The sequence below is a fragment of the Elephantulus edwardii genome, unplaced genomic scaffold (genome assembly GCF_000299155.1).
Source record: "Elephantulus edwardii isolate Elephantulus edwardi_28Jun2011 unplaced genomic scaffold, EleEdw1.0 scaffold00040, whole genome shotgun sequence".
Lineage (NCBI taxonomy): Eukaryota > Metazoa > Chordata > Mammalia > Macroscelidea > Macroscelididae > Elephantulus > Elephantulus edwardii.
This window is the reverse complement of record NW_006399790.1, coordinates 16,376,484-16,395,271: the sequence shown is the minus strand read 5'-3', so window position 1 is coordinate 16,395,271 and position 18,788 is coordinate 16,376,484. Positions and strand designations below refer to the sequence as shown.

General features: G+C 35.7%; 1 protein-coding gene and 1 pseudogene across 1 annotated transcript in view; both read left to right on the top strand.

Annotated features, from left to right (window-relative positions):
- XIAP (X-linked inhibitor of apoptosis) overlaps positions 1 to 9,212 on the top strand; it is a 13,377-nt gene extending 4,165 nt beyond the window's left edge. Inside the window, exons 4-6 of the mRNA XM_006885060.1 lie at positions 1,058 to 1,097; positions 2,616 to 2,816; positions 9,019 to 9,212. Of these exons, the coding sequence (XP_006885122.1) occupies positions 1,058 to 1,097; positions 2,616 to 2,816; positions 9,019 to 9,212 (435 nt within the window). The remainder of the gene's footprint in view (positions 1 to 1,057; positions 1,098 to 2,615; positions 2,817 to 9,018) is intronic.
- Positions 9,213 to 17,509: 8,297 nt separating this feature from the next.
- Positions 17,510 to 18,161, top strand: LOC102871049 (annotated as a pseudogene).
- The last annotated feature ends 627 nt before the right edge of the window (positions 18,162 to 18,788 follow it).

The window sequence follows — 18,788 nt, the reverse complement described above, 5'->3', positions numbered from 1 at the left end:
CTCAGCATAATGTCCTCCAGGCTCACCCATTTTGAGTAATATTGAATGAGTTCCTTGTTTTTCAATGCAGCGTAGTATTCCATTGTGTGAATATACCACAACTTCTCTATCCATTCGTTTGTTGATGGGCACCTGGGTTGTTTCCAACTCCTTGCTATTGTGAACAGAGCGGCGATAACCATGGGTGTGCATATATCTGCTTGGATGTCAGTTATGGTCTCTTTGGGATCTATTCCCAGTAGTAGAATTACTGGGTCAAATGGTATCTCTCTTTGCAACTTTTTGAGAAAGCGCCATAGCGCCTACCACGGTGGTTGCACCATTTTACATTCCCACCAGCAGTGAACAAGGGTTCCAGTTTCTCCACAACCTCGCCAGCATTTGTTGCTTGCAAACTTGTATTTTTTTAAATGATGTGTAGTGCAGTTTAAGTTGCTAATGTAGTTCATGTATTAAGAATAATTATTTACACTGTAAAAATAGTATTGCATGTGTTACTTGTAAAACAATAGGAAGTTGAAAAGAAAAGGCCAGTAGAAAGGTGATATTTCAGAAAAAGGTTTTTGATCAGTATTGTGTGAAACTTCAGGGAGCCTCTGGTGGCATAGTCTATAAAGAGTTGTGCTGCTAACCCAAAGGTGGTGTCACAGATTCTTTTGGTTCCAGACAGTACTTACAATCTCAAAAATGTGTCCAAATTGATGGTATGAACTGGAGTGACCAAGACAGGCATCATTGTACTGTCAGTTCTGTGAAAGAGGCCTGGACTAGAAATGGGGGACCAAAGTTGTCATTTTAGCTCTACCATTACTATAATAGCTTAATCAAGTCATTTAATCTCTCTGATCCTCAATGTTTTGTCTGTAAGATGGAGATTGGATTAGATGACTCTCTTAATTAATGTCCTCGTTGAATCAGGTAGTGCCTCTTTGTGATACTGAAATGTTGAATTGGAATAAGGCTAATTTACAGTTTTTAGTTAGTGTAATTTTTTTCTGATTGATGTTACTTCCTTCTCCCAAAGAGAATTCTAACTTGATTCATATTTCTGTTTTAGGCAAGGCCTGACAAAACATCATCACTAACTAAAAAGATTGGTAAGTATCTTAATTAAAATAAATATTTTTCATTTTACTACCAACTTAATATAGTTTATGGAGTGGAAAGGTAAATCTATGCTTTCAAGGTCGCTAAGTTGGATAATGAGTAAGGATACTGGAAAAAGAATCGATGCATTTGAGTTTTGCTGGAGAAGAGTACTGACTAGCCCTTGGATTGCCAAAAGAGCAAAGAAGTCTGTCTGTCTTGAAGGAAGGACATCCAGGGTGCTCCTTAAAGACAAGGGTGGTAGAACTTTGTCTCTTACATAATTTGGGCATGTTGTCTGGAGGGGCCAGTCCCTGGAAAAGGACATCATGCTGGACAAAGGTGAAGAGTCAGAGAGGAAGGTCCTTAACAAGATGGATTGACACAGTGATTCTAATAGTGGGCTTGAGGTTATCAGAGATCATGAGGATAGGGCAGCATTCAGATCTGTTCATAGGCTTGCTATGAGTCGTAGTCTACTTGGTGGTCCCTAACTACAATGTAATATGTTTCTATGGAATAGCTGTAAAGTTAGATATTTCTGTATTGAGACTCAAAGTACACCATTGCATAGTATTTCCAAGTTCAGAAGAAACATAAAACTGCCTCATCACTGTTTCTGTCAAAATCTTAGAAGAAAGATTTAAGTGAAATTTTTTCCCTTGATTTGTGGACCTTTTGTCCCCCTTGACAAAACAAGAACCCTATGCTCTACTACTTACTTAATTACTATTTATTGTGCCGTCACTATGATTATCCCTAACAAACATACTTCTTTATCCCGTGTCATCTTTTCCCTCCTCCAGCATCTTCACAGAGGAACATAGTTTATCTCGTATTCATTCATACCCAAACTCACAGATAATTCGGACTCATAGTGACCCTCCATCAAGTTTCTGAGGCCAAAAATCTTGAAAGTGAGCAGAGAAAATTAACTTCAGGTGAAGAAACAGAGTCAGAGCAGTGACTTACTTGCCAATATTCGTTATAAATCATTAGTGGAAATAGGCTTGTAAATGTGGTCGTCTGAGACCTACGTCTTGCTGTAGCTCTCATTCTCAACTTAGGCATCATGTTTCAGAAGTAACACAGCTTAATTTAGAATATATCTAGTGAATCCCCACTCCCTATACTTATAAGCTCCCTTTATTTAGTATATTAAAATTATAAAGCAAAAGAATATGATGTCTGATGTGGTGGTGTTTTGTTTGGGATTTTTTTTATTGCTATTTAAATGATATTTGATAGAGTGAACTGGGTTGCCAGTCCATGTTAAATACGCATTATGTTTTGCAATGTTTGTTACCATTCCCACATTGTAGCAGCACACTTCCCAGTCCCTCCATGTTTCTTGTGTTCATTTATCCTTTCTTATCCTTTCCTACTTTCTGAGCTTTATCCCTGGCAACTGCTGCCCTTCTGATTTTTGCCTGGTTGGTTGTTCTAAGGCCTGCATTCTTTTCTGGTGATAAAGATTACTTTATAGGCCTATCTTTTTTACCATTTTTCCTCACCTATTTTCATTTCAGATGATACCATCTTTGAAAATCCTATGGTGCAAGAAGCAATACGAATGGGATTCAGTTTCAAAAACATTAAAAAAATAATGGAAGAAAAAATTCAAACCTCTGGGAATAACTATAAATCCCTTGAGGTTCTGGTTGCAGACCTAGTGAGTGCTCAAAAAGATAGTGCACAAGATGAATCAAGTCAGACTTCATTGCAGAAAGGTACGCGTGGGGCTTTTTATAAAGTAAAAAAACACGTAACAGTACCATATTATGGATAGTATATTCTTGGCTTTGTGTCCTTTTGTTTCGCTTTTTAAATTTCATTGGGGTTTTTTTTTAAAAAAAAAAGGAAACACCAAACTTGTGATCTGAGTGGAAGTTTAGAGCAATCTGGTTTTCCATTCAGCAGTTTGTACACACTAGGTTTCAAGACATACAATATCCACATTATAACTGCATGCCTGTGTGTGTGTGTCTCTTTCTTTCTCTTTCTCTCCCATTTCCATTCATCTTTTCCTAGCCCTAAGCAAATGTTACCCTTTTTTATCATTTATGCTTGATTGCTCTAAGGAATGCATTCCTCCCTGGTGGTGTTACTGATCACCTTTATAGGCCTGTCTATTATTTGACTAAAAATTGAGTCATAGGGATCATTTCAGTTCCAGACTTTAAGAAGAAGGGCCTGTACTCAGGAATTGTTTTGCTCCTCTTATCTCTACCTTAGAATGAATACTTTTTTAAAGCTTCTGAGATTTTTTTCAAAAATGTCAAGATCTTCAGCAAGATGGCTGCAGCAGTGGACTCAAGCATATCAGCAATTGTGACAATGGTGCGGCACCAGGCTGTGTTTTGTTCTGTTTTCCATAGGATTACTATGAGTTAGGACTAACTCGATGGCACCTAACACCACCTGCCAACTAGCTTCAATAATAATTATTGATACTCTTTTAAGATCTGGTTTTTTTAATTTCACCTTTTCCCCTCTGTGGTGTTTAAGGTAAATGCTAACTTCATACATATCATTCCCCTATGAATACTTCTGTATCTAACAAATCAAGTGATTTTTTTACATGACCATAACACTGTTACCACACTTAATAAAATTTCCCCCAATTATCTTAAAATGTTTTTGCCATTCATGAGTTCTCATACTGTTAGCAAATAAAATCCACAAAGACAGTAACTTTTAAAAGTATGAAATAATAAGATGCATATACCCTTTTAAGAAAATGTTGTTGTTAGGTGCTGTTGAATCAAGTATTACTCATAGCAACCCTATGAACAACAGATCTGAACTCTGTTCTATCCTACACCATCCTCAAACTTCTGACACACAAGAACCCGTTGCAGCAATCACCGTGTCGATCCATCTGGTTGAGAATCCCCCTTTCCTTTGCCAACCTTCCACCCTTCCCAGCATTATGTCCCTCTCCAAGGAATAGCACCTCCTAGCAACATGTCCAAAATATGTGAAGTGAAACCTCATCATTCTTGCCTCCAAAGAGTACTCTGCACCCTCTCCGAGACATACCTGTTTGTTCTCTTGACCATATAATTTCCTCTTTGAAGGATGAAGTATTCGTATAATTACCTAAGTCATGAAACAGTATAAAATTGGTGATTTTAAAAATCACATTTGGGGGAAAAGCACATTATTTGATATGAAAAAAAATTTCACAAAAAGCTTACTGTTCTTTCTTTACAGATAAATTAATTTAAAAGCTCTACTTATTTTGGTGTTGATTTACTTGTTCTTTCTACTATATCATGTGATCTGCATCTATTAAAATAGAAATACAAGCCACTATGGCATTTTCCCTGGTTTCTTAAACAGAGCTAAAGTTTAATTAAGTTTGACAATATAGTATTTGTTTTCAAACCTGAAGTTATTGTCTGCCACACCAGGATTTAATGGGCTGCAATAGAAAGAAAACAAGGGACAGAATATATTAAAAAGTTGCATTGTTTCTATCCATAGAACTAGGTGGGGCTGTTATTACCACTGAGATTGCAAACTACTATGATGTGAGGAGGACCTAAATAATTAGCAGTTCTCAGGATCAGGGAATGGATGAAATACATTAGTTGACCTCTCTTCAAAAAGTCAACCAAGATCATCTAGTCAATTTCAGTCTATAACAACTTTATCAGCTACAGTAGAATTTCCTCATAGCATTTCTAAGACTATAAATCTACCTGGAAGCAGACTTATTTTTTCTTGTTGTGTACCGTTGAATCGGATCTGACTGGCACAGGAGCCGGAGCATCTGGTGGATTCGAACCACGTGCCTTTGGGATTGCAGTGCAGCTTTTTGCCACTAGGCTACCAGTGTTCCCTAGGAAGCAAATTATTAACATCTTTGTCCAGCAGAGCAGTTGGTGAATGTGGACCACCATCCTTTTAGTTAGTAGCCAAGCACTTCCATCATGATGTTACCCATGCTTCTTACTAAATTGAGAGGCCAGCATTCGATACAGACTACTTCTAATGGTAGGGCTACTCCCTATTTCTCTTCTCAAAGACTGATGAGGAAAGACTGTTGCTAAGAATGTATTTCAGTACTATACAGAATAAGGGTACCATTGAGTCTGATAACCCTTCGATGTATGTTCAGAAACAATAAAAAACACCTAGGAAGATATTATTCATCTTTTTATAGCTTCAAGTGGCCTAAATGAAGTGAAGCAGATAGATACTGTGTTGTGCGGGTGTTTTTTTTAAATCACATTGTGTCTTACTGAGAAATCTTAGATTTAGTGCTAGCTTTTATTTTATTCTAATAGCCATGTGTCAGAATTCTACAATTAACTATTTTTTTTTAATTGCGGGGTTTTTTTGTTTTTTGGTTTTTTTTTTACTTTTCAAAGAGAAAAACCAACTGTGGGTGGGGTGAACAGGGAGGAAAATGTACAACAATGAATGACTGTAAATCCAAAGTCTCTGTAAACTTTCATTTAAAAAAATTTGCATACTGTGTACAAGTAAGACCTTTATTTGGTTTATGTGCTAAAGCACTTATTTTAATCCTTACCTATGTATTACTGTATATGCTATATAAAAATCAAAGCATGCACATGTTTTCACACTTGAGTGTGGTCTAGTAGTAAAATGAATAAAAGTGTTTATTTAGAAGTGATGATTTAAAATAATGTAATACAAAATATTAGCCAGTAACATTAAAACTTTCCTAGCCTATTGCCTTTATTGCTTCTGTGCTAGGAACCTCCTGACTGAAGACAATGTTTATACAAAGTACCTTATAGAAACCTTAAGGCTAAACCAAGACAAAACCATACGCATTGCCCTAAGCTATGGACAGAGTAGAACTGCTCCATAGTGTTTCCAAGACTAACGTTTACAGAAGCAGTCTGCCATTTCCGTTAGCAGCTGACACTTTAACATTGAGCTTCCAGGATTCTTCCCTTAATGCAAGGATGAAGTAGTAGTAAGTTAGTCTTGGGAAAAGGAAAATCATCATCATTTCAAGTAGATGACCGGTATGCAAGGTGGAAATAAGAAAAAAATATAATTGATACTCTAGGTGGTAGATACATATTCCATTGTGATCTGTAAAACAAATCATAAACTATGAGAACCAAAAGAACCTCAACAGTCTTATACCTTTCATTGCTTCAGTAAGAAAACAAATGTACAAAATCAGTCTTACTTTCCTTCTTTCTTAATTAATGTGATTAGTAGGGGACTTTTTTGGTTACTGATGATTTGATATACATCAGTCCATAATCCCATCTCTACATGCATACTTTCTTCAGCCCTGAATGCCTTTTTTCAATCTGAATACCTAGTCTTATTCTCAACTCCACCTTTAGTTCCCTGTTTCTATTAATGAACTCATCTTTCAAGACTCAAATCAGGCATCACTTCTTTCACATTTTTGCCAATGCTCAGAGCATTTTTTTTAAAAATTCTTTTCAGTCGTGCCCATTAGACCCAACTTCTTGAGGGCAAGTGCTTTATGGTGTCATCTTTAATGCATTTCCGCATCAGTGGTTCTTTGTTTGAGCCTGTAATTTTGATTATGACCAGGAGCTTGCTTTCTAAGAAGAAAGAGATTAAATAATCCTTTTCTATCCCCTGCCTTGAAAAATCTTTAAAAAATTTTTTTATTCTTGGATTTCTGTCATTTATTTTCTTTCTGGATATAGCTTATGTTATTATATTCTAACAATATTTTTAAAACTATTTCCTTGAAGATGACTTCCATTCTTTGCCTGAAATGAACAATTCAATGAACTAATACAATTCCATATGATAGATAAATTAGTAAATAAACAGCTCACTCTTAAGAGAAGTGTTGCATATAAACTGCTACTCTGGCCCAACTATGATTATCCTTGCATATGAAGATTTTTCATGATGCAGCAACTCTAGATTGGACTCTTTAAGAACATAGCAAGCAAATAGAGCTAAGAAACCTTTTTCAAACACAGAAATGATCGTATCTTCAGTGGCTCTCAGGATCAAGGCAAAAGTCCTTTACATGATTTCCAAATTGATGATCTCTTGCTATTTTCTCTTTAAACTCTGCCAAGCCTTCCCAGTGCACTTATGGTCCATGTTCTCTTTCTCCTCTTAGGACCTGCATATATTGTTTTCTTTGTCTGGAAAAAAAAATTAATCTGATTCAAGTAAATGTTTACAGAACGAACTGTGTTCTCATTTTACCATTCATACAACTTTTGTTTTACAACATTAATTACAATGCCCACACTCTTCCCATTCCTCTCTGTGATTCACCTTTCCATTAATCCTTTTTCCCTAGCCATTCCTGCCTTCTAGGCTGTATTCTTGGGTAAATGCTACCCTTTTGATTTTATAATGTTGATCTAAGGAGTAAATATGTCCTGGGAGTTACTGTCTACAATATTAATGGAAAGTTTAGTCATGGTACATTTTATTCCAAGTTCAAAGGGTGACTAAGTGTCACAGTCTTAGGGGCTCTACCTGTAAGTGCAGACATTTTTATGTTTTTTATTTTTGTTGCCTAGAACACTTCTTCTTTTACTATTCCCAAATCCCTCTTCTCATCCTAGTTAACTCCTATTCATTGTTTAAGACCCAGTTCATAATAATTTTTTCCAGGATTAAAAATTTTTCTTTTATACATGTGTACATGCGTATACTTGTATGTACTCCTGTATTCTTCATAGCACATTGTAATACCATTATCACACTGTATTATAATTTTCTATTTACTTGTGTTCCCTGCTTGGTGATTTAGTACTGGTAGCCTGAGGTATATATATTTGTTCATTGTTCTGTCCATGGTGCCTAAGACCTAGCTAAATGTTCAGTAAAATTATGTTGAATAAAACTAAACTGTTGTATCCCATTCTAGTTTTCAGAATAGTGTTCCATAAAACATTAAAATGAATGCCATGAAAAAAGGAGCTCCAGTATTCAGGGGGAATTTATTGTGAATTTCCAAGAGAGAATATGTATTACAGTGTACTTCACTATATTTGATAACAGTGGTTCCCAAATGCCATTGTGCCTAACCTCAAATTTTAGATTCATTGAATGGGGCCTTGGAATTTGTTTTTTTTTAAATTGCCTCAAGTGATTCTCATATGTTGCCAGATTTGGAAACGACTAGTATACAATGGTTATAATGATAATGGAGTTGAAATATGTAATGTGTTTAGAATAATGCCTGGCCTTGCTGTTATGTTGCTGTATTGTTGTTAAACTGCTGTTATTATTGTCATTATGGTTACTTTTACCCATGCTACATTTTGTAGTATGTTGGGCAAGGTTGAAAAAAATAAACCCACAGTATCAGCTATATGCTGTTGGCACACAATCTCAGTCTCTAGACCTGACTTCTTCCTGCATTCAGAAGTTAACTGTTGAATTATCCACCGGACCTTTTTGTCTGGATGCCCTGCAAGCACCTCAGAAATAGCTAGAGTTAAAATTTTACTCCCAACTCCTTTTCTTGTTCCTCTTGGTATTAGTATCCCCTTTGCCAGGCTAGAAATACTGCTACCAACCTTAGATGTATATCTTCATCTCTTCTATCCATTCAGTCACCACATTTCCATCTCATATCACCAGGCCCTTTCTACATGTTACTCCTTTCACCTAACCTTTGCCTCTCTGGTATCTCTCACTCACAGCCAACAAAGTCTTCTTTCCCAGAGCACTTTGTACACAACTTTTTTTATACCTTTTCCCATTTTGAAGGTGTTCAACATCTGTAGTCTCATCTAACATCCTTCTCTACCATGGTTATGAGAGCTGCTGAAGAGCAGATGCCATGTTTTGAGTCAATCTGGTATCTATGTCCCAGCGCTAGTTTAGTGCCTGGCATATAGTAGATGTTCAATAAATGGTTGGTTGGCTCAATGTAAGCCCTGAAAAACATGTCTAAAATTATCACATTTTCTCTTTCTACAGAAATTAGTACTGAAGAGCAGCTAAGACTTCTGCAAGAGGAGAAGCTTTGCAAAATTTGTATGGATAGAAATATTGCTATTGTCTTTATTCCTTGTGGACATCTGGTCACTTGTAAACAGTGTGCTGAAGCAGTTGACAAATGTCCCATGTGCTACACAATCATTACTTTCAAGCAAAAAATTTTTATGTCTTGATCTAACTGTACAGTAGGCATGTTACATTCTTATTACTCTGTTGGAATGTGTGATATGAACTGACTTTAAGTAAGTAATCAGCATCGAGTTTCATTAACATTTCTTGCCCAAGTAGAAAACCAGGTGTAAATTTTAATGTTAGAGTTTGCCGTCTACAATTTAAATTTCTTGAGTTTTCAAGAAATTACTTATTTATATTCTTTTTTTAAACTGTTACTCAATTGAAACTCTAGATTAAGAAACATATTATATATGATCACAATGTGTATTTGTAGTACACTCAATTGATTTGTAAGTGAATTAATCAACTGAAGTTGTTCATTGTTTTCAGATAGGCTTGGCAAATGGAGCATTCTGTGTAAAAGTGGAGATTAGATTTAATCTCCCCAATCACAAAATTTGTTCTGTGTGAAAAAGGAATGAACTGTTCCACACTGTCAGAAAGATGGAGATTATTTTTAGATTTGTGTGTGTGTGCATGTTTTAGGATGATGTAAATTTTGTTTTGAAACTATACACATTTTTGTGTGGATGATTTGAAAAGTGGTTTTGCCATTTTAGGAGTATTTTAGTGATAGACTATCATCTAGCCTACATGTATTGACATGGAAAGATGTCAAAGATCTATTCAGTGTAAAATGCAAGTGGCAAAACACTATGTCTCATATGAGCCAAGTTTAGGTATGTATGTTTTGTATATGTATAGAACAAAAAGTTTGGGAAGATACATACCAAACTGTTCAGTGTTGTTTCTCTTGAGGGGCTTGGGTGGTGGGTTCCTGAGGGGGTTTATAGGGGCTTTTCACTTTCTACTCTTTATTTTGTTCTGTTTGAAATTTTTTATAAGTCTGTATTAATTTTATAATCAGAATTTTTTAGAAAGTATTTTACTGATTTAAAGGCTTAGGCATGTTCAAACGCCTGTGAAACTACTTAATCGCTCAGCTTTAATTTTTCTAATCCAAGAATGCAGGGCAATTAACCTTTTTGGTGCCAATGTGAAATTTAAATATTCTACTGTTTCTCCTGCTTTGTGGGTGAAAAAAATATTGCTGAGTTGTAGTTTTCTGACAGGTAGACCATGTCTTCTTCTCTTGTTTCAAAATATTTCTGATTTTGTAAAATGAAATATAAAATATGTCTCAGATCTTCCAATTAATTAGTAAGGATTCATCCTTAATCCTTGCTAGTTTAAGCCTGCCTAAGTCACTTTACTAAAAGATCTTTGTTAACCCAGTATTTTAAACATCTGTCAGCTTATGTAGGTAAAAGTAGAAGCATGTTTGTACACTGCTTGTAGTTATTAGAGACAGCTTTCCATGTTGATTTTCGTATCATCTAGTATCTTAAAGTTCTGTGTAAATTTTTGCTATTGATTATAAAGTGTATATAAGACAAAATATCTTCTACCTAAATTTTGTTGTTTTCTTGAGTAGTAGTAATAGTAAATACTTTCTGAAATAAACATTCTCTCAAGATCCTTAGAACCTCTTGAAAATTAAAAAATACTGACAAGAAAGGGATAGTTGTTGAAATCTTAAAAGTTTTTGGAAATCCCTGTTTTCTCTAAACTCTCATTAAAGTACTAATAAAAAAATAAAAAAAAATAATCTTAGAAGTTGAGAAAGAATACACTTAAAGAGTTCGCAGGGGGTGAGAAAAGAGTTCGGATGGGTCAGAATGGGAATATTTTAATGTGTCATAGACTGCCTTGGCTTTATACTACAAGATTCTCACAGTGACCTGTTGTAGAGGTCTAGTGAGGCATTATACTGCAGAAAAAAAATTTAAGAATTAAACTTTTAAAATTATATTTTCATTGTATTTTGTAAGAGAAAGAGTATTGTCATGTTCTCCTAACGTGTATTACTTTAAGTGATAGTCATTTAAAACATTGCATATTTAAATGAGAATTTTAACTAAATAATGGCTGCCCCGTTACTATTTTATCATATAAAGTCTCAGGCTTTACCTTTGCAGTGTCTTCCAATGAGGTTTGTTATATCCACTATGTTTAATTTGTCATATATAGCTTAAGTTTTAGGTTTAATTTTAAAATTTTCTACAAGAGGAAAAAAGACTGAAAGTATGTTTTTCAAGACACTTGAAGTCTAGTTGCTAGCCAAGGATTGAATTGTTTTAGCAGCTCCCTTTTCCTGTTCAAAAAGCTACCGTGTATTAAAATTCCTCTTTCAAAAACTTGGATGTTTAGAGTGAAGTAAGACCTTTTTTCTCTCTGAGTTGTGAAATTTAATGCATGAAGCTGATGTGGCTAACAAGTTTATTTTAAGAATTGTTTAAAAATGCTGTTGCTTCAGGTTTTTAAAACCACTCAGCACTCCAACTTCTAATCAAATTTTTGAGACTTACTTAACTTTGCTGTGTTTGTACTATTAAAAACACTGAATCTTTCCCATTGAATTATATAAAATTGATCATTTGCATTGTAAAAAAATATAGCTAGATACAATTTTCCTGAGGAGGAAGGGAACTCATTCTTGGTTCCTTTTCTGTATAAAGTTCACTCTTGGATTTTTAGTTCATCACCTATTTTACTATATTTTAGCTTTGTTTAATAATGAATAGTTTCTGTATTCATAATTTAGAATACTAATCAAAAGCCTTTTCTTAATTTTTGAGAAATAGGCTTAGTGTTTATAAATTCCAGCTTATTTAATAGTGTCATATTGGTTTTTTACTAGATTTTTGTTATTTTTCCCGTTTACGTAGGGGTTAAAGTGAAATAGGTTCATGTACCTGTATAATGTATTACTACTCTGTATGTTAAGATCATTTGTGGTTAATATGTAAAATTTAAACTTTGATAGTTGATTTTTGTGTCCTGTTTTGATTTTGTATTTTGTACTCTGAATGGAGTCTACCACCATAGCATTAACTGCATGTATTGTACCTTTTGGACCCAAATCCATTTTCTTTTCCTGACTACCCAGTGTTGAATCAGGAAAGAAAAGGGTGAGAGAAATGGAATGAGTTGTATATAATTTCCATTAGAGAAATAAGAATTTGGGAAGGAGTGTTTGATAGATGCATCTTTTTTTTTAAGTCAAATCTGCTCTTTAAAAAAAAAAAGATAGCCCTTTCTTCATTCGTGAAAAGAAAGTTATAGAGCATGTGTGTTAAGCACCAGTACATGTTGCAAATGCTGATTCCTTAGCACTCCCTACCCTCCCTGGGCTTGCTAGGACCTGGAAATTGGGGCTGAAACTTGAAGAAACTCTTACATAATGATTTGAGCTAAAAGTTAAGAGGAAATTTTTTGCATGATAATTCTGTCAGTGATTCTTAGTCATCTTTTTTTCCATGTTTCTTGTACTTAATATGTAAATTACAGTATATAAATAGGGAAAAGCCCCTGAAAATATTTCAATTTCATTTTTAAAAACTTTTAAAAATTACTCTTAACAAATTACTTGAGCTGCTCTGATAAAAACAATTGGTTTATTCCCGCCTTAAAAATTCATTTCAGTTTGACTCATATTCCTAGCACAATATGAATTTCATTCGCAGCATATTAGATTCATTTGCAGCAAGTTAGAGTGTCAGGGCTAGAAGTGACCTTAAAGAGTATCTCATTTATTCCCCATATTTTACAGGTCAGGCAACTAAGGCTAAATGCTGTGCAGCCATTTAGTAGCAGAATTTAGGATTGGGACATAGTTACAAAGGTGAAATCACCAAACTTCCTCTCCTGGGAGGTCTCAAATGTTTCTTACTTCAACTGTCCTTTTCTACTGTATTACAGTTGTCACTACATATTAAATGACACTATAAATGATAAATAAGACAATCTTAAATACACCTATCTTTTATTGTACAATACCATATTAATTTTTGAGTGGTAAAAGTATTTTGAAGTCTAAGTTTTCAGATAATGCATTTAGATTTTTTTGGTATTTACTACATTTGTATGTATCATTAATAAAAGTTTAAAATTACTATATAAGTATATTTTATTGCTACTTTGTAACAAAGTTGCATTTTTATTTGATGTAACAAAGGCTTTCATGTAGTTTGTTAGATTTTGCTTATTTCCCTCCCCCCCCATCATTGATTCCCTGTACCTAACCTGGAAGAATGGTTGAGTCTTAAGTTGTTGTGTTAGTGTCGTGAATTTTCACGTGCAATGTATAGAGGTAGAATATTTGTGAATATAATTTTATGGCTTTTTTTCCATTTAATATGAACCTTTGCATCAGTGTAGAAAACTAAGAAAATTGCTTCCCAATCTATTATCTGGCAGTCACTGTAGATTAAAGCTTATTTTTCTCTGAATAAAACTTATTCAATAAAGTACTATTCTTTAAAGTTATATGGCTTGTATTAGTTTCATTTTTTTTCCTGGGGGAAAAATATCGATTGCTGGCTAATCAAGCACAACTTATTGCGACCCTATGAACAAAAGATCTGAATCCTTTCTTTAATTATTGCCATTTCTTAAAGTTTGAGTTTCCAGAGACATGTTTAGGAAGTAGATGCCACTCCTGCTTCCAAAATTGTCTTAAACTGGGAGCTCCACCAACACTGTCCACCATGGGTAAATGTTACAGCATTTGACAGCCCAATGGCACAAGGTTCAGCATCACAGCAAATCCAGAGCACCTCAGCATAGCACATTGACAGAAGATTGCTGAATGTTCCTCCAAAATATAATATCAAACAGCTTCTAAATACGAAGGCCCTCCCCAAGATCTTGTTGACAACAAACAAGAGGCTTAAATAGAAAACAACCAATATAATATATTGTTGAATAGCCCTCTAAAATATTAAAATGTAAAAATCATTAAATATATCTTAGGTCGTGAAGATAGACATACAGTACACATCAAATCCTGTCATGTTTATTCTTTGAAAAGATATGAATTTCCTTGCTAATTTCTATGATTCTTTAAAATTGTATCTAAAAGTTCAAATACGCAACATCTCTTTTTCTCACAAAGATTAATCTGGTTGTCCCAAGAGTCCCTGAGAAAGCTTGAAAGGGTAGCAGAAAATCTTACACCACTACCACTTTGGGGTAATCAGCAAGGAAGAACATAAGTCTGTGGCTTCTTATAGAAGCTATCAACAATCTGGTAGTACACGAATTTGGAAATAAAGGATCATTTAGCAAAAAATAAATTTAGAAATAGGCATTTCAAATGGTTATCTTGGCTTCTTTCTACCACAGCACCCATTGTCCTTGACTTTATTTTTTAATGACCCTGTTATTCTTAGATGACATCGAGTCAAGTACGACTCATAGCAGCCCTATGAACGACAAACCTGAACCCTATTGTATCCTGTGCCATTCTCACAATCTGATACACTAGAGCCCATTGCTGCAGTCACTGTGTCAACCCACTTGGTTGAGAGTTTTCCTTCCACTGCCCTTCCACCTTTCCAAGTGTGATGTAATGCTCCAAGAAGTGCTCTCCTAGCAACATGCCCAAAATGAGTAAGATGAAGTTTCATCATCTGCCTCCAAGAAGTACTCTGGCTGCACCTTCTCCACACCAATCAAAGGTCTCCATTCTTCTGTCGTTCATTTGTTCAGCTTTTGCTACATAGCAAGTGAGTGAAAAGACCATGGCCTGAATCTGGTGCACTTAGTCTCATATTGCTGATATTGCTCCTCAGTGAGTTGGAGTGGTTTCAAACTGCTGTTAAAAGTGTTGATTGTGGATCCAAATAAAATTGCTGACAGTTTCACTATTTTCCTCATGATGATGTTTATTGGGTTGAGTATGTATGGGGAAAGGATACAGTCCTGACACACAACTTTATTGATGTGTGGGAACTCATCAGTCTGACAAGTCGTCTAAATGATTCTGATACTGTCCAAAGTTTGAAAACATTGAAATTTAGTATTGAATGTGAATCCAAAAATAAAATGGCTGAAACCCAGAAATCCAAGTTCTGTGGCTCTCTGCAAGCAGTACCACCATCACCTTTCTTTACCCCATATCAAATTGCTGATCCAGCCCTGGAGTTTCTAAGGCTACCATAATGCAGAAGCATGAAAGGCAACATCGTGACAGTCTCTTACAGCTATCATGCTTTAACAAAACTTTCTCGCACAGAGTACACTGTGAACCTTGTCATAAGAATCATTCTTCAGTCTTACCCTGCTGAGGTCAGAATAGTTCTACATTGTTCGGTGCCATTAAACTGGCCTCAAACCGTGCAATGAACGAGTTAAGTATTGGAAGAGTCACTTGTAAGTGCTAGTGCTATAGCAACCAGTTGTGTTCTCACAGAGCAGACCTGTTTGTCTAGAGAAAGCCAAAGCCTCAGTGAGATGCAGCAGTTAATCTAGAATTTCCAAGTTAGAATGGGTCAACCTCTCATATAGAATAATTTCTGAATTTGGAAATTTTGAAAGTACATTTCTCCCAGCACAGAAGAACCAGCAAAAACTCGTATTAAAAGGCATTAGGCGTCTAAAGACGTTCAGACTTTTATAAATTCGCCTTCATAGGTCTTGTTTCGTCTCTATTGTAACCAGAATAAAAACCTTAAAAAATAGATGAAAGTCAACTGTGCAGTGGACATAGTTGTGGTCTCCCTCCCTCCCATTACAGGTTAGCTTATAACAAGTAATTGCACAACTTAACTAGTTGACATCACACAGATTTGGTCTGCTTTATAGGTTTGAATTCTATAGGGCTTTTTTTTAAAAAAAAATTATTGTTTTTGTTTGTGTGTACCATCAAATCAGATCTGACTGGTACAGGAGGAGATTGTCCCGCCTCCAGCACAGCCTCTAGTGGATTCGAATCACATACCTCTGGGATTGCAGAGCAGCTTCATGCCACTAGGCCACCAGATGTTTAAAAAATAAATAACACAAGCAACAAATGCTGGTGAGGCTGTGGAGAAACTGGAACTCTTACTCACTATTCATGGGAATGTAAAATGATGCAACCACTGTGGAAGGCGGTATGGTGCTTTCTCAAAAAGTTGCAAATAGACCATTTGACCCAGCAATTCCACTGCTGGGAATATATCCCAAAGAGACCATAACTGACATCCAAGCAGATATATGCACACCCATGTTTATCGCAGCCCTGTTCACAATAGCAAGGAGTTGGAAACAACCCAGGTGCCCATCAACAAACGAATGGATAGAGAAGCTGTGGTATATTCACACAATGGACTACTACACTGCATTGAAAAACAAGGAACTCATGCAATATTATTCAAAATGGGTGAGCCTGGAGGACATTATGCTGAGTGAAATATCTCAGTCACAAAAGGACAAATATTGCATGGTGCCACTGTTGTAAAATGGGATTGATATCAGGGTTGGGGTAAGACTGAGAAAAACTGGATAAATTGTGTATACTGCACTGAAACAGATGAGGGAGTGAATAATTTAAAAGCGATGTATGATAGGGTATTATGGTTATCACAAGAGTCCACAATTAAGGTTGCATAGTGGAATGTACTTGGGGCAGTGGGAGGGGTGCGAGGGGATTGTGTACCAGGGAAGGAGTGTTTCTCTTACTTTTGAAAGAGAGGAGTGGCAAGAAGCTGCACTGCAATCCCAAAGGCTGCTCCGCAGGAGCAATTAACTACCTCTGAAAACCCACCTGGAGGGTCAGCTGTGGGTTGGTTCCGACTCAATGGTACACAACAATATACTTGTTAACAGTGTAGAGGAAGATTCTGAATGAAGTAGTGACAGCGGTAATGGATTTAGATGTGTCAGAGACGATGCAATTGGCTCAGGAAAGGGCAGGGTTCAGAGCTATTAGGGTCACTGACTTGCAGGCAACTCGATCCACATAACCATGTACTTGTTACTTAAAGGAGGTCTGATGACAAAGTCCATAGCTTGTTACACTACTAATCAAAAAGGCCAGAGGTGTCCAGTAGTTCAGATCTACCAGTGGCTCTGTGGGAGAAAGATGAGTAGTACCCTCTCATGAAGATTTAGTCTCATATAGAAAATTTGAACAGACTCATCACAAAAGAAGAAATTGCACAAGTCATTTTTTAAAAATCCCCAAAAGTTCCCAACCAAACTAAAAAGTCCTGGCCCAGATGATCTCACCAGTGAATTTCTACCAATCATTCAGAGAAGAGATAACACTAATTCTACTCAAATTATTTCAGAAAATATAAAAAGATGGAATACTCTCAAATTCATTCTGTGATGCAAGCATAACCCTGATACCAAAGCCAAGCAAAGACATGACCAAAAAATAAAATTACAGACCAGTATCCCTTAAGAATATATTGTTGGGCTCCCGCGCGAGGAGGCTCCAGGTGGTTTGAACAGTTTAACTGAAAACATGGATATCAGACCAAATCATACAATTTATATCAACAATATGAATGACAAAATTAAAAAAGAAGAATTGAAACGGTCTTTATATGGCCTGTTTTCTCAGTTTGGCCATGTGGTAGATATTGTGGCTTTAAAGACCATGAAGATGAGGGGACAGGCTTTTGTTATATTTAAAGAACTTGACTCATCCACAAACACTTTGAGACAGTTACAGGGATTTCCATTTAATAGCAAACCAATGCGAATCCAGTACGCAAAAACAGATTCTGATATAATTTCTAAAATGCGTGGAACTTTTGCTGACAAAGAGAAAAAGAAAGAGAAGAAAAAAGCAAAAACTGGAGAACATGCTGCAGCAGCCACAAACAAAAAACCTGGTCAGGGAACACCAAATTCAGCTACTACTCAAGGAAATTCAACACCTCCAAACTATATTTTATTCCTTAACAATTTACCAGAAGAAACTAATGAGATGATGTTATCCATGCTGTTTAATCAGTTCCCTGGATTTAAGGAAGTGCGCTTGGTCTGGCAGGCATGACATTGCATTTGTTGAGTTTGAAAACGATGGGCAAGCTAGTGCCACTCGAGTTGCTTTGCAGGGTTTTAAGATCACACCATCCCAGGCCATGAAGATCACTTATGCCAAGAAATAACACTTGGGGAAGTCTTCCTTAAAGGACTTGAACTTATTTATGTTTGTTTTGATAACTCTGGACAGGCCATTTTGTAGTTGAGAGCAAGGGACAGATTGAAAGTAAACTTGTGGAAATACTTAGATAATTACCTTGTCTTTCTTAAGCTCTGATGAGCCTTAAAGTATGAAGGCCTTAATTTTGTACAATAAACTTCTTTGTAAAAAAAAAAAAAGAAATATATTGTTAGTTACTTTTCAAAGAGAAGAGTGTACTAGGTGGGGAGGACTGGGCAGGGAGAAAAGTGCAACAATGAATGAATGGAAATCCAAAAACTGTAAATTTTCATTGAAATTAATAATAAAAAATTTTTTTAAAAAGCAAACCAAACTATAGAAGACTTTTCTAGGAAAATTTAAATTAAAGAATATATATATATATATATATTGTTAGGTGTCACTGTGTCAACTACTATTCATAAACAATAGATCTGAACCATGCCCCAACTTGAGCCATCTTCATTATCTCTGATATACCCATTGTTACAATCGCTGAACCAATTCATCTTTTTAAGGATCTTCTTTCTCTGACCCTTCACCTTTCGCAGCATGTTGCAAGGACTGACCTCTCCTTGACAACATGCCCAAA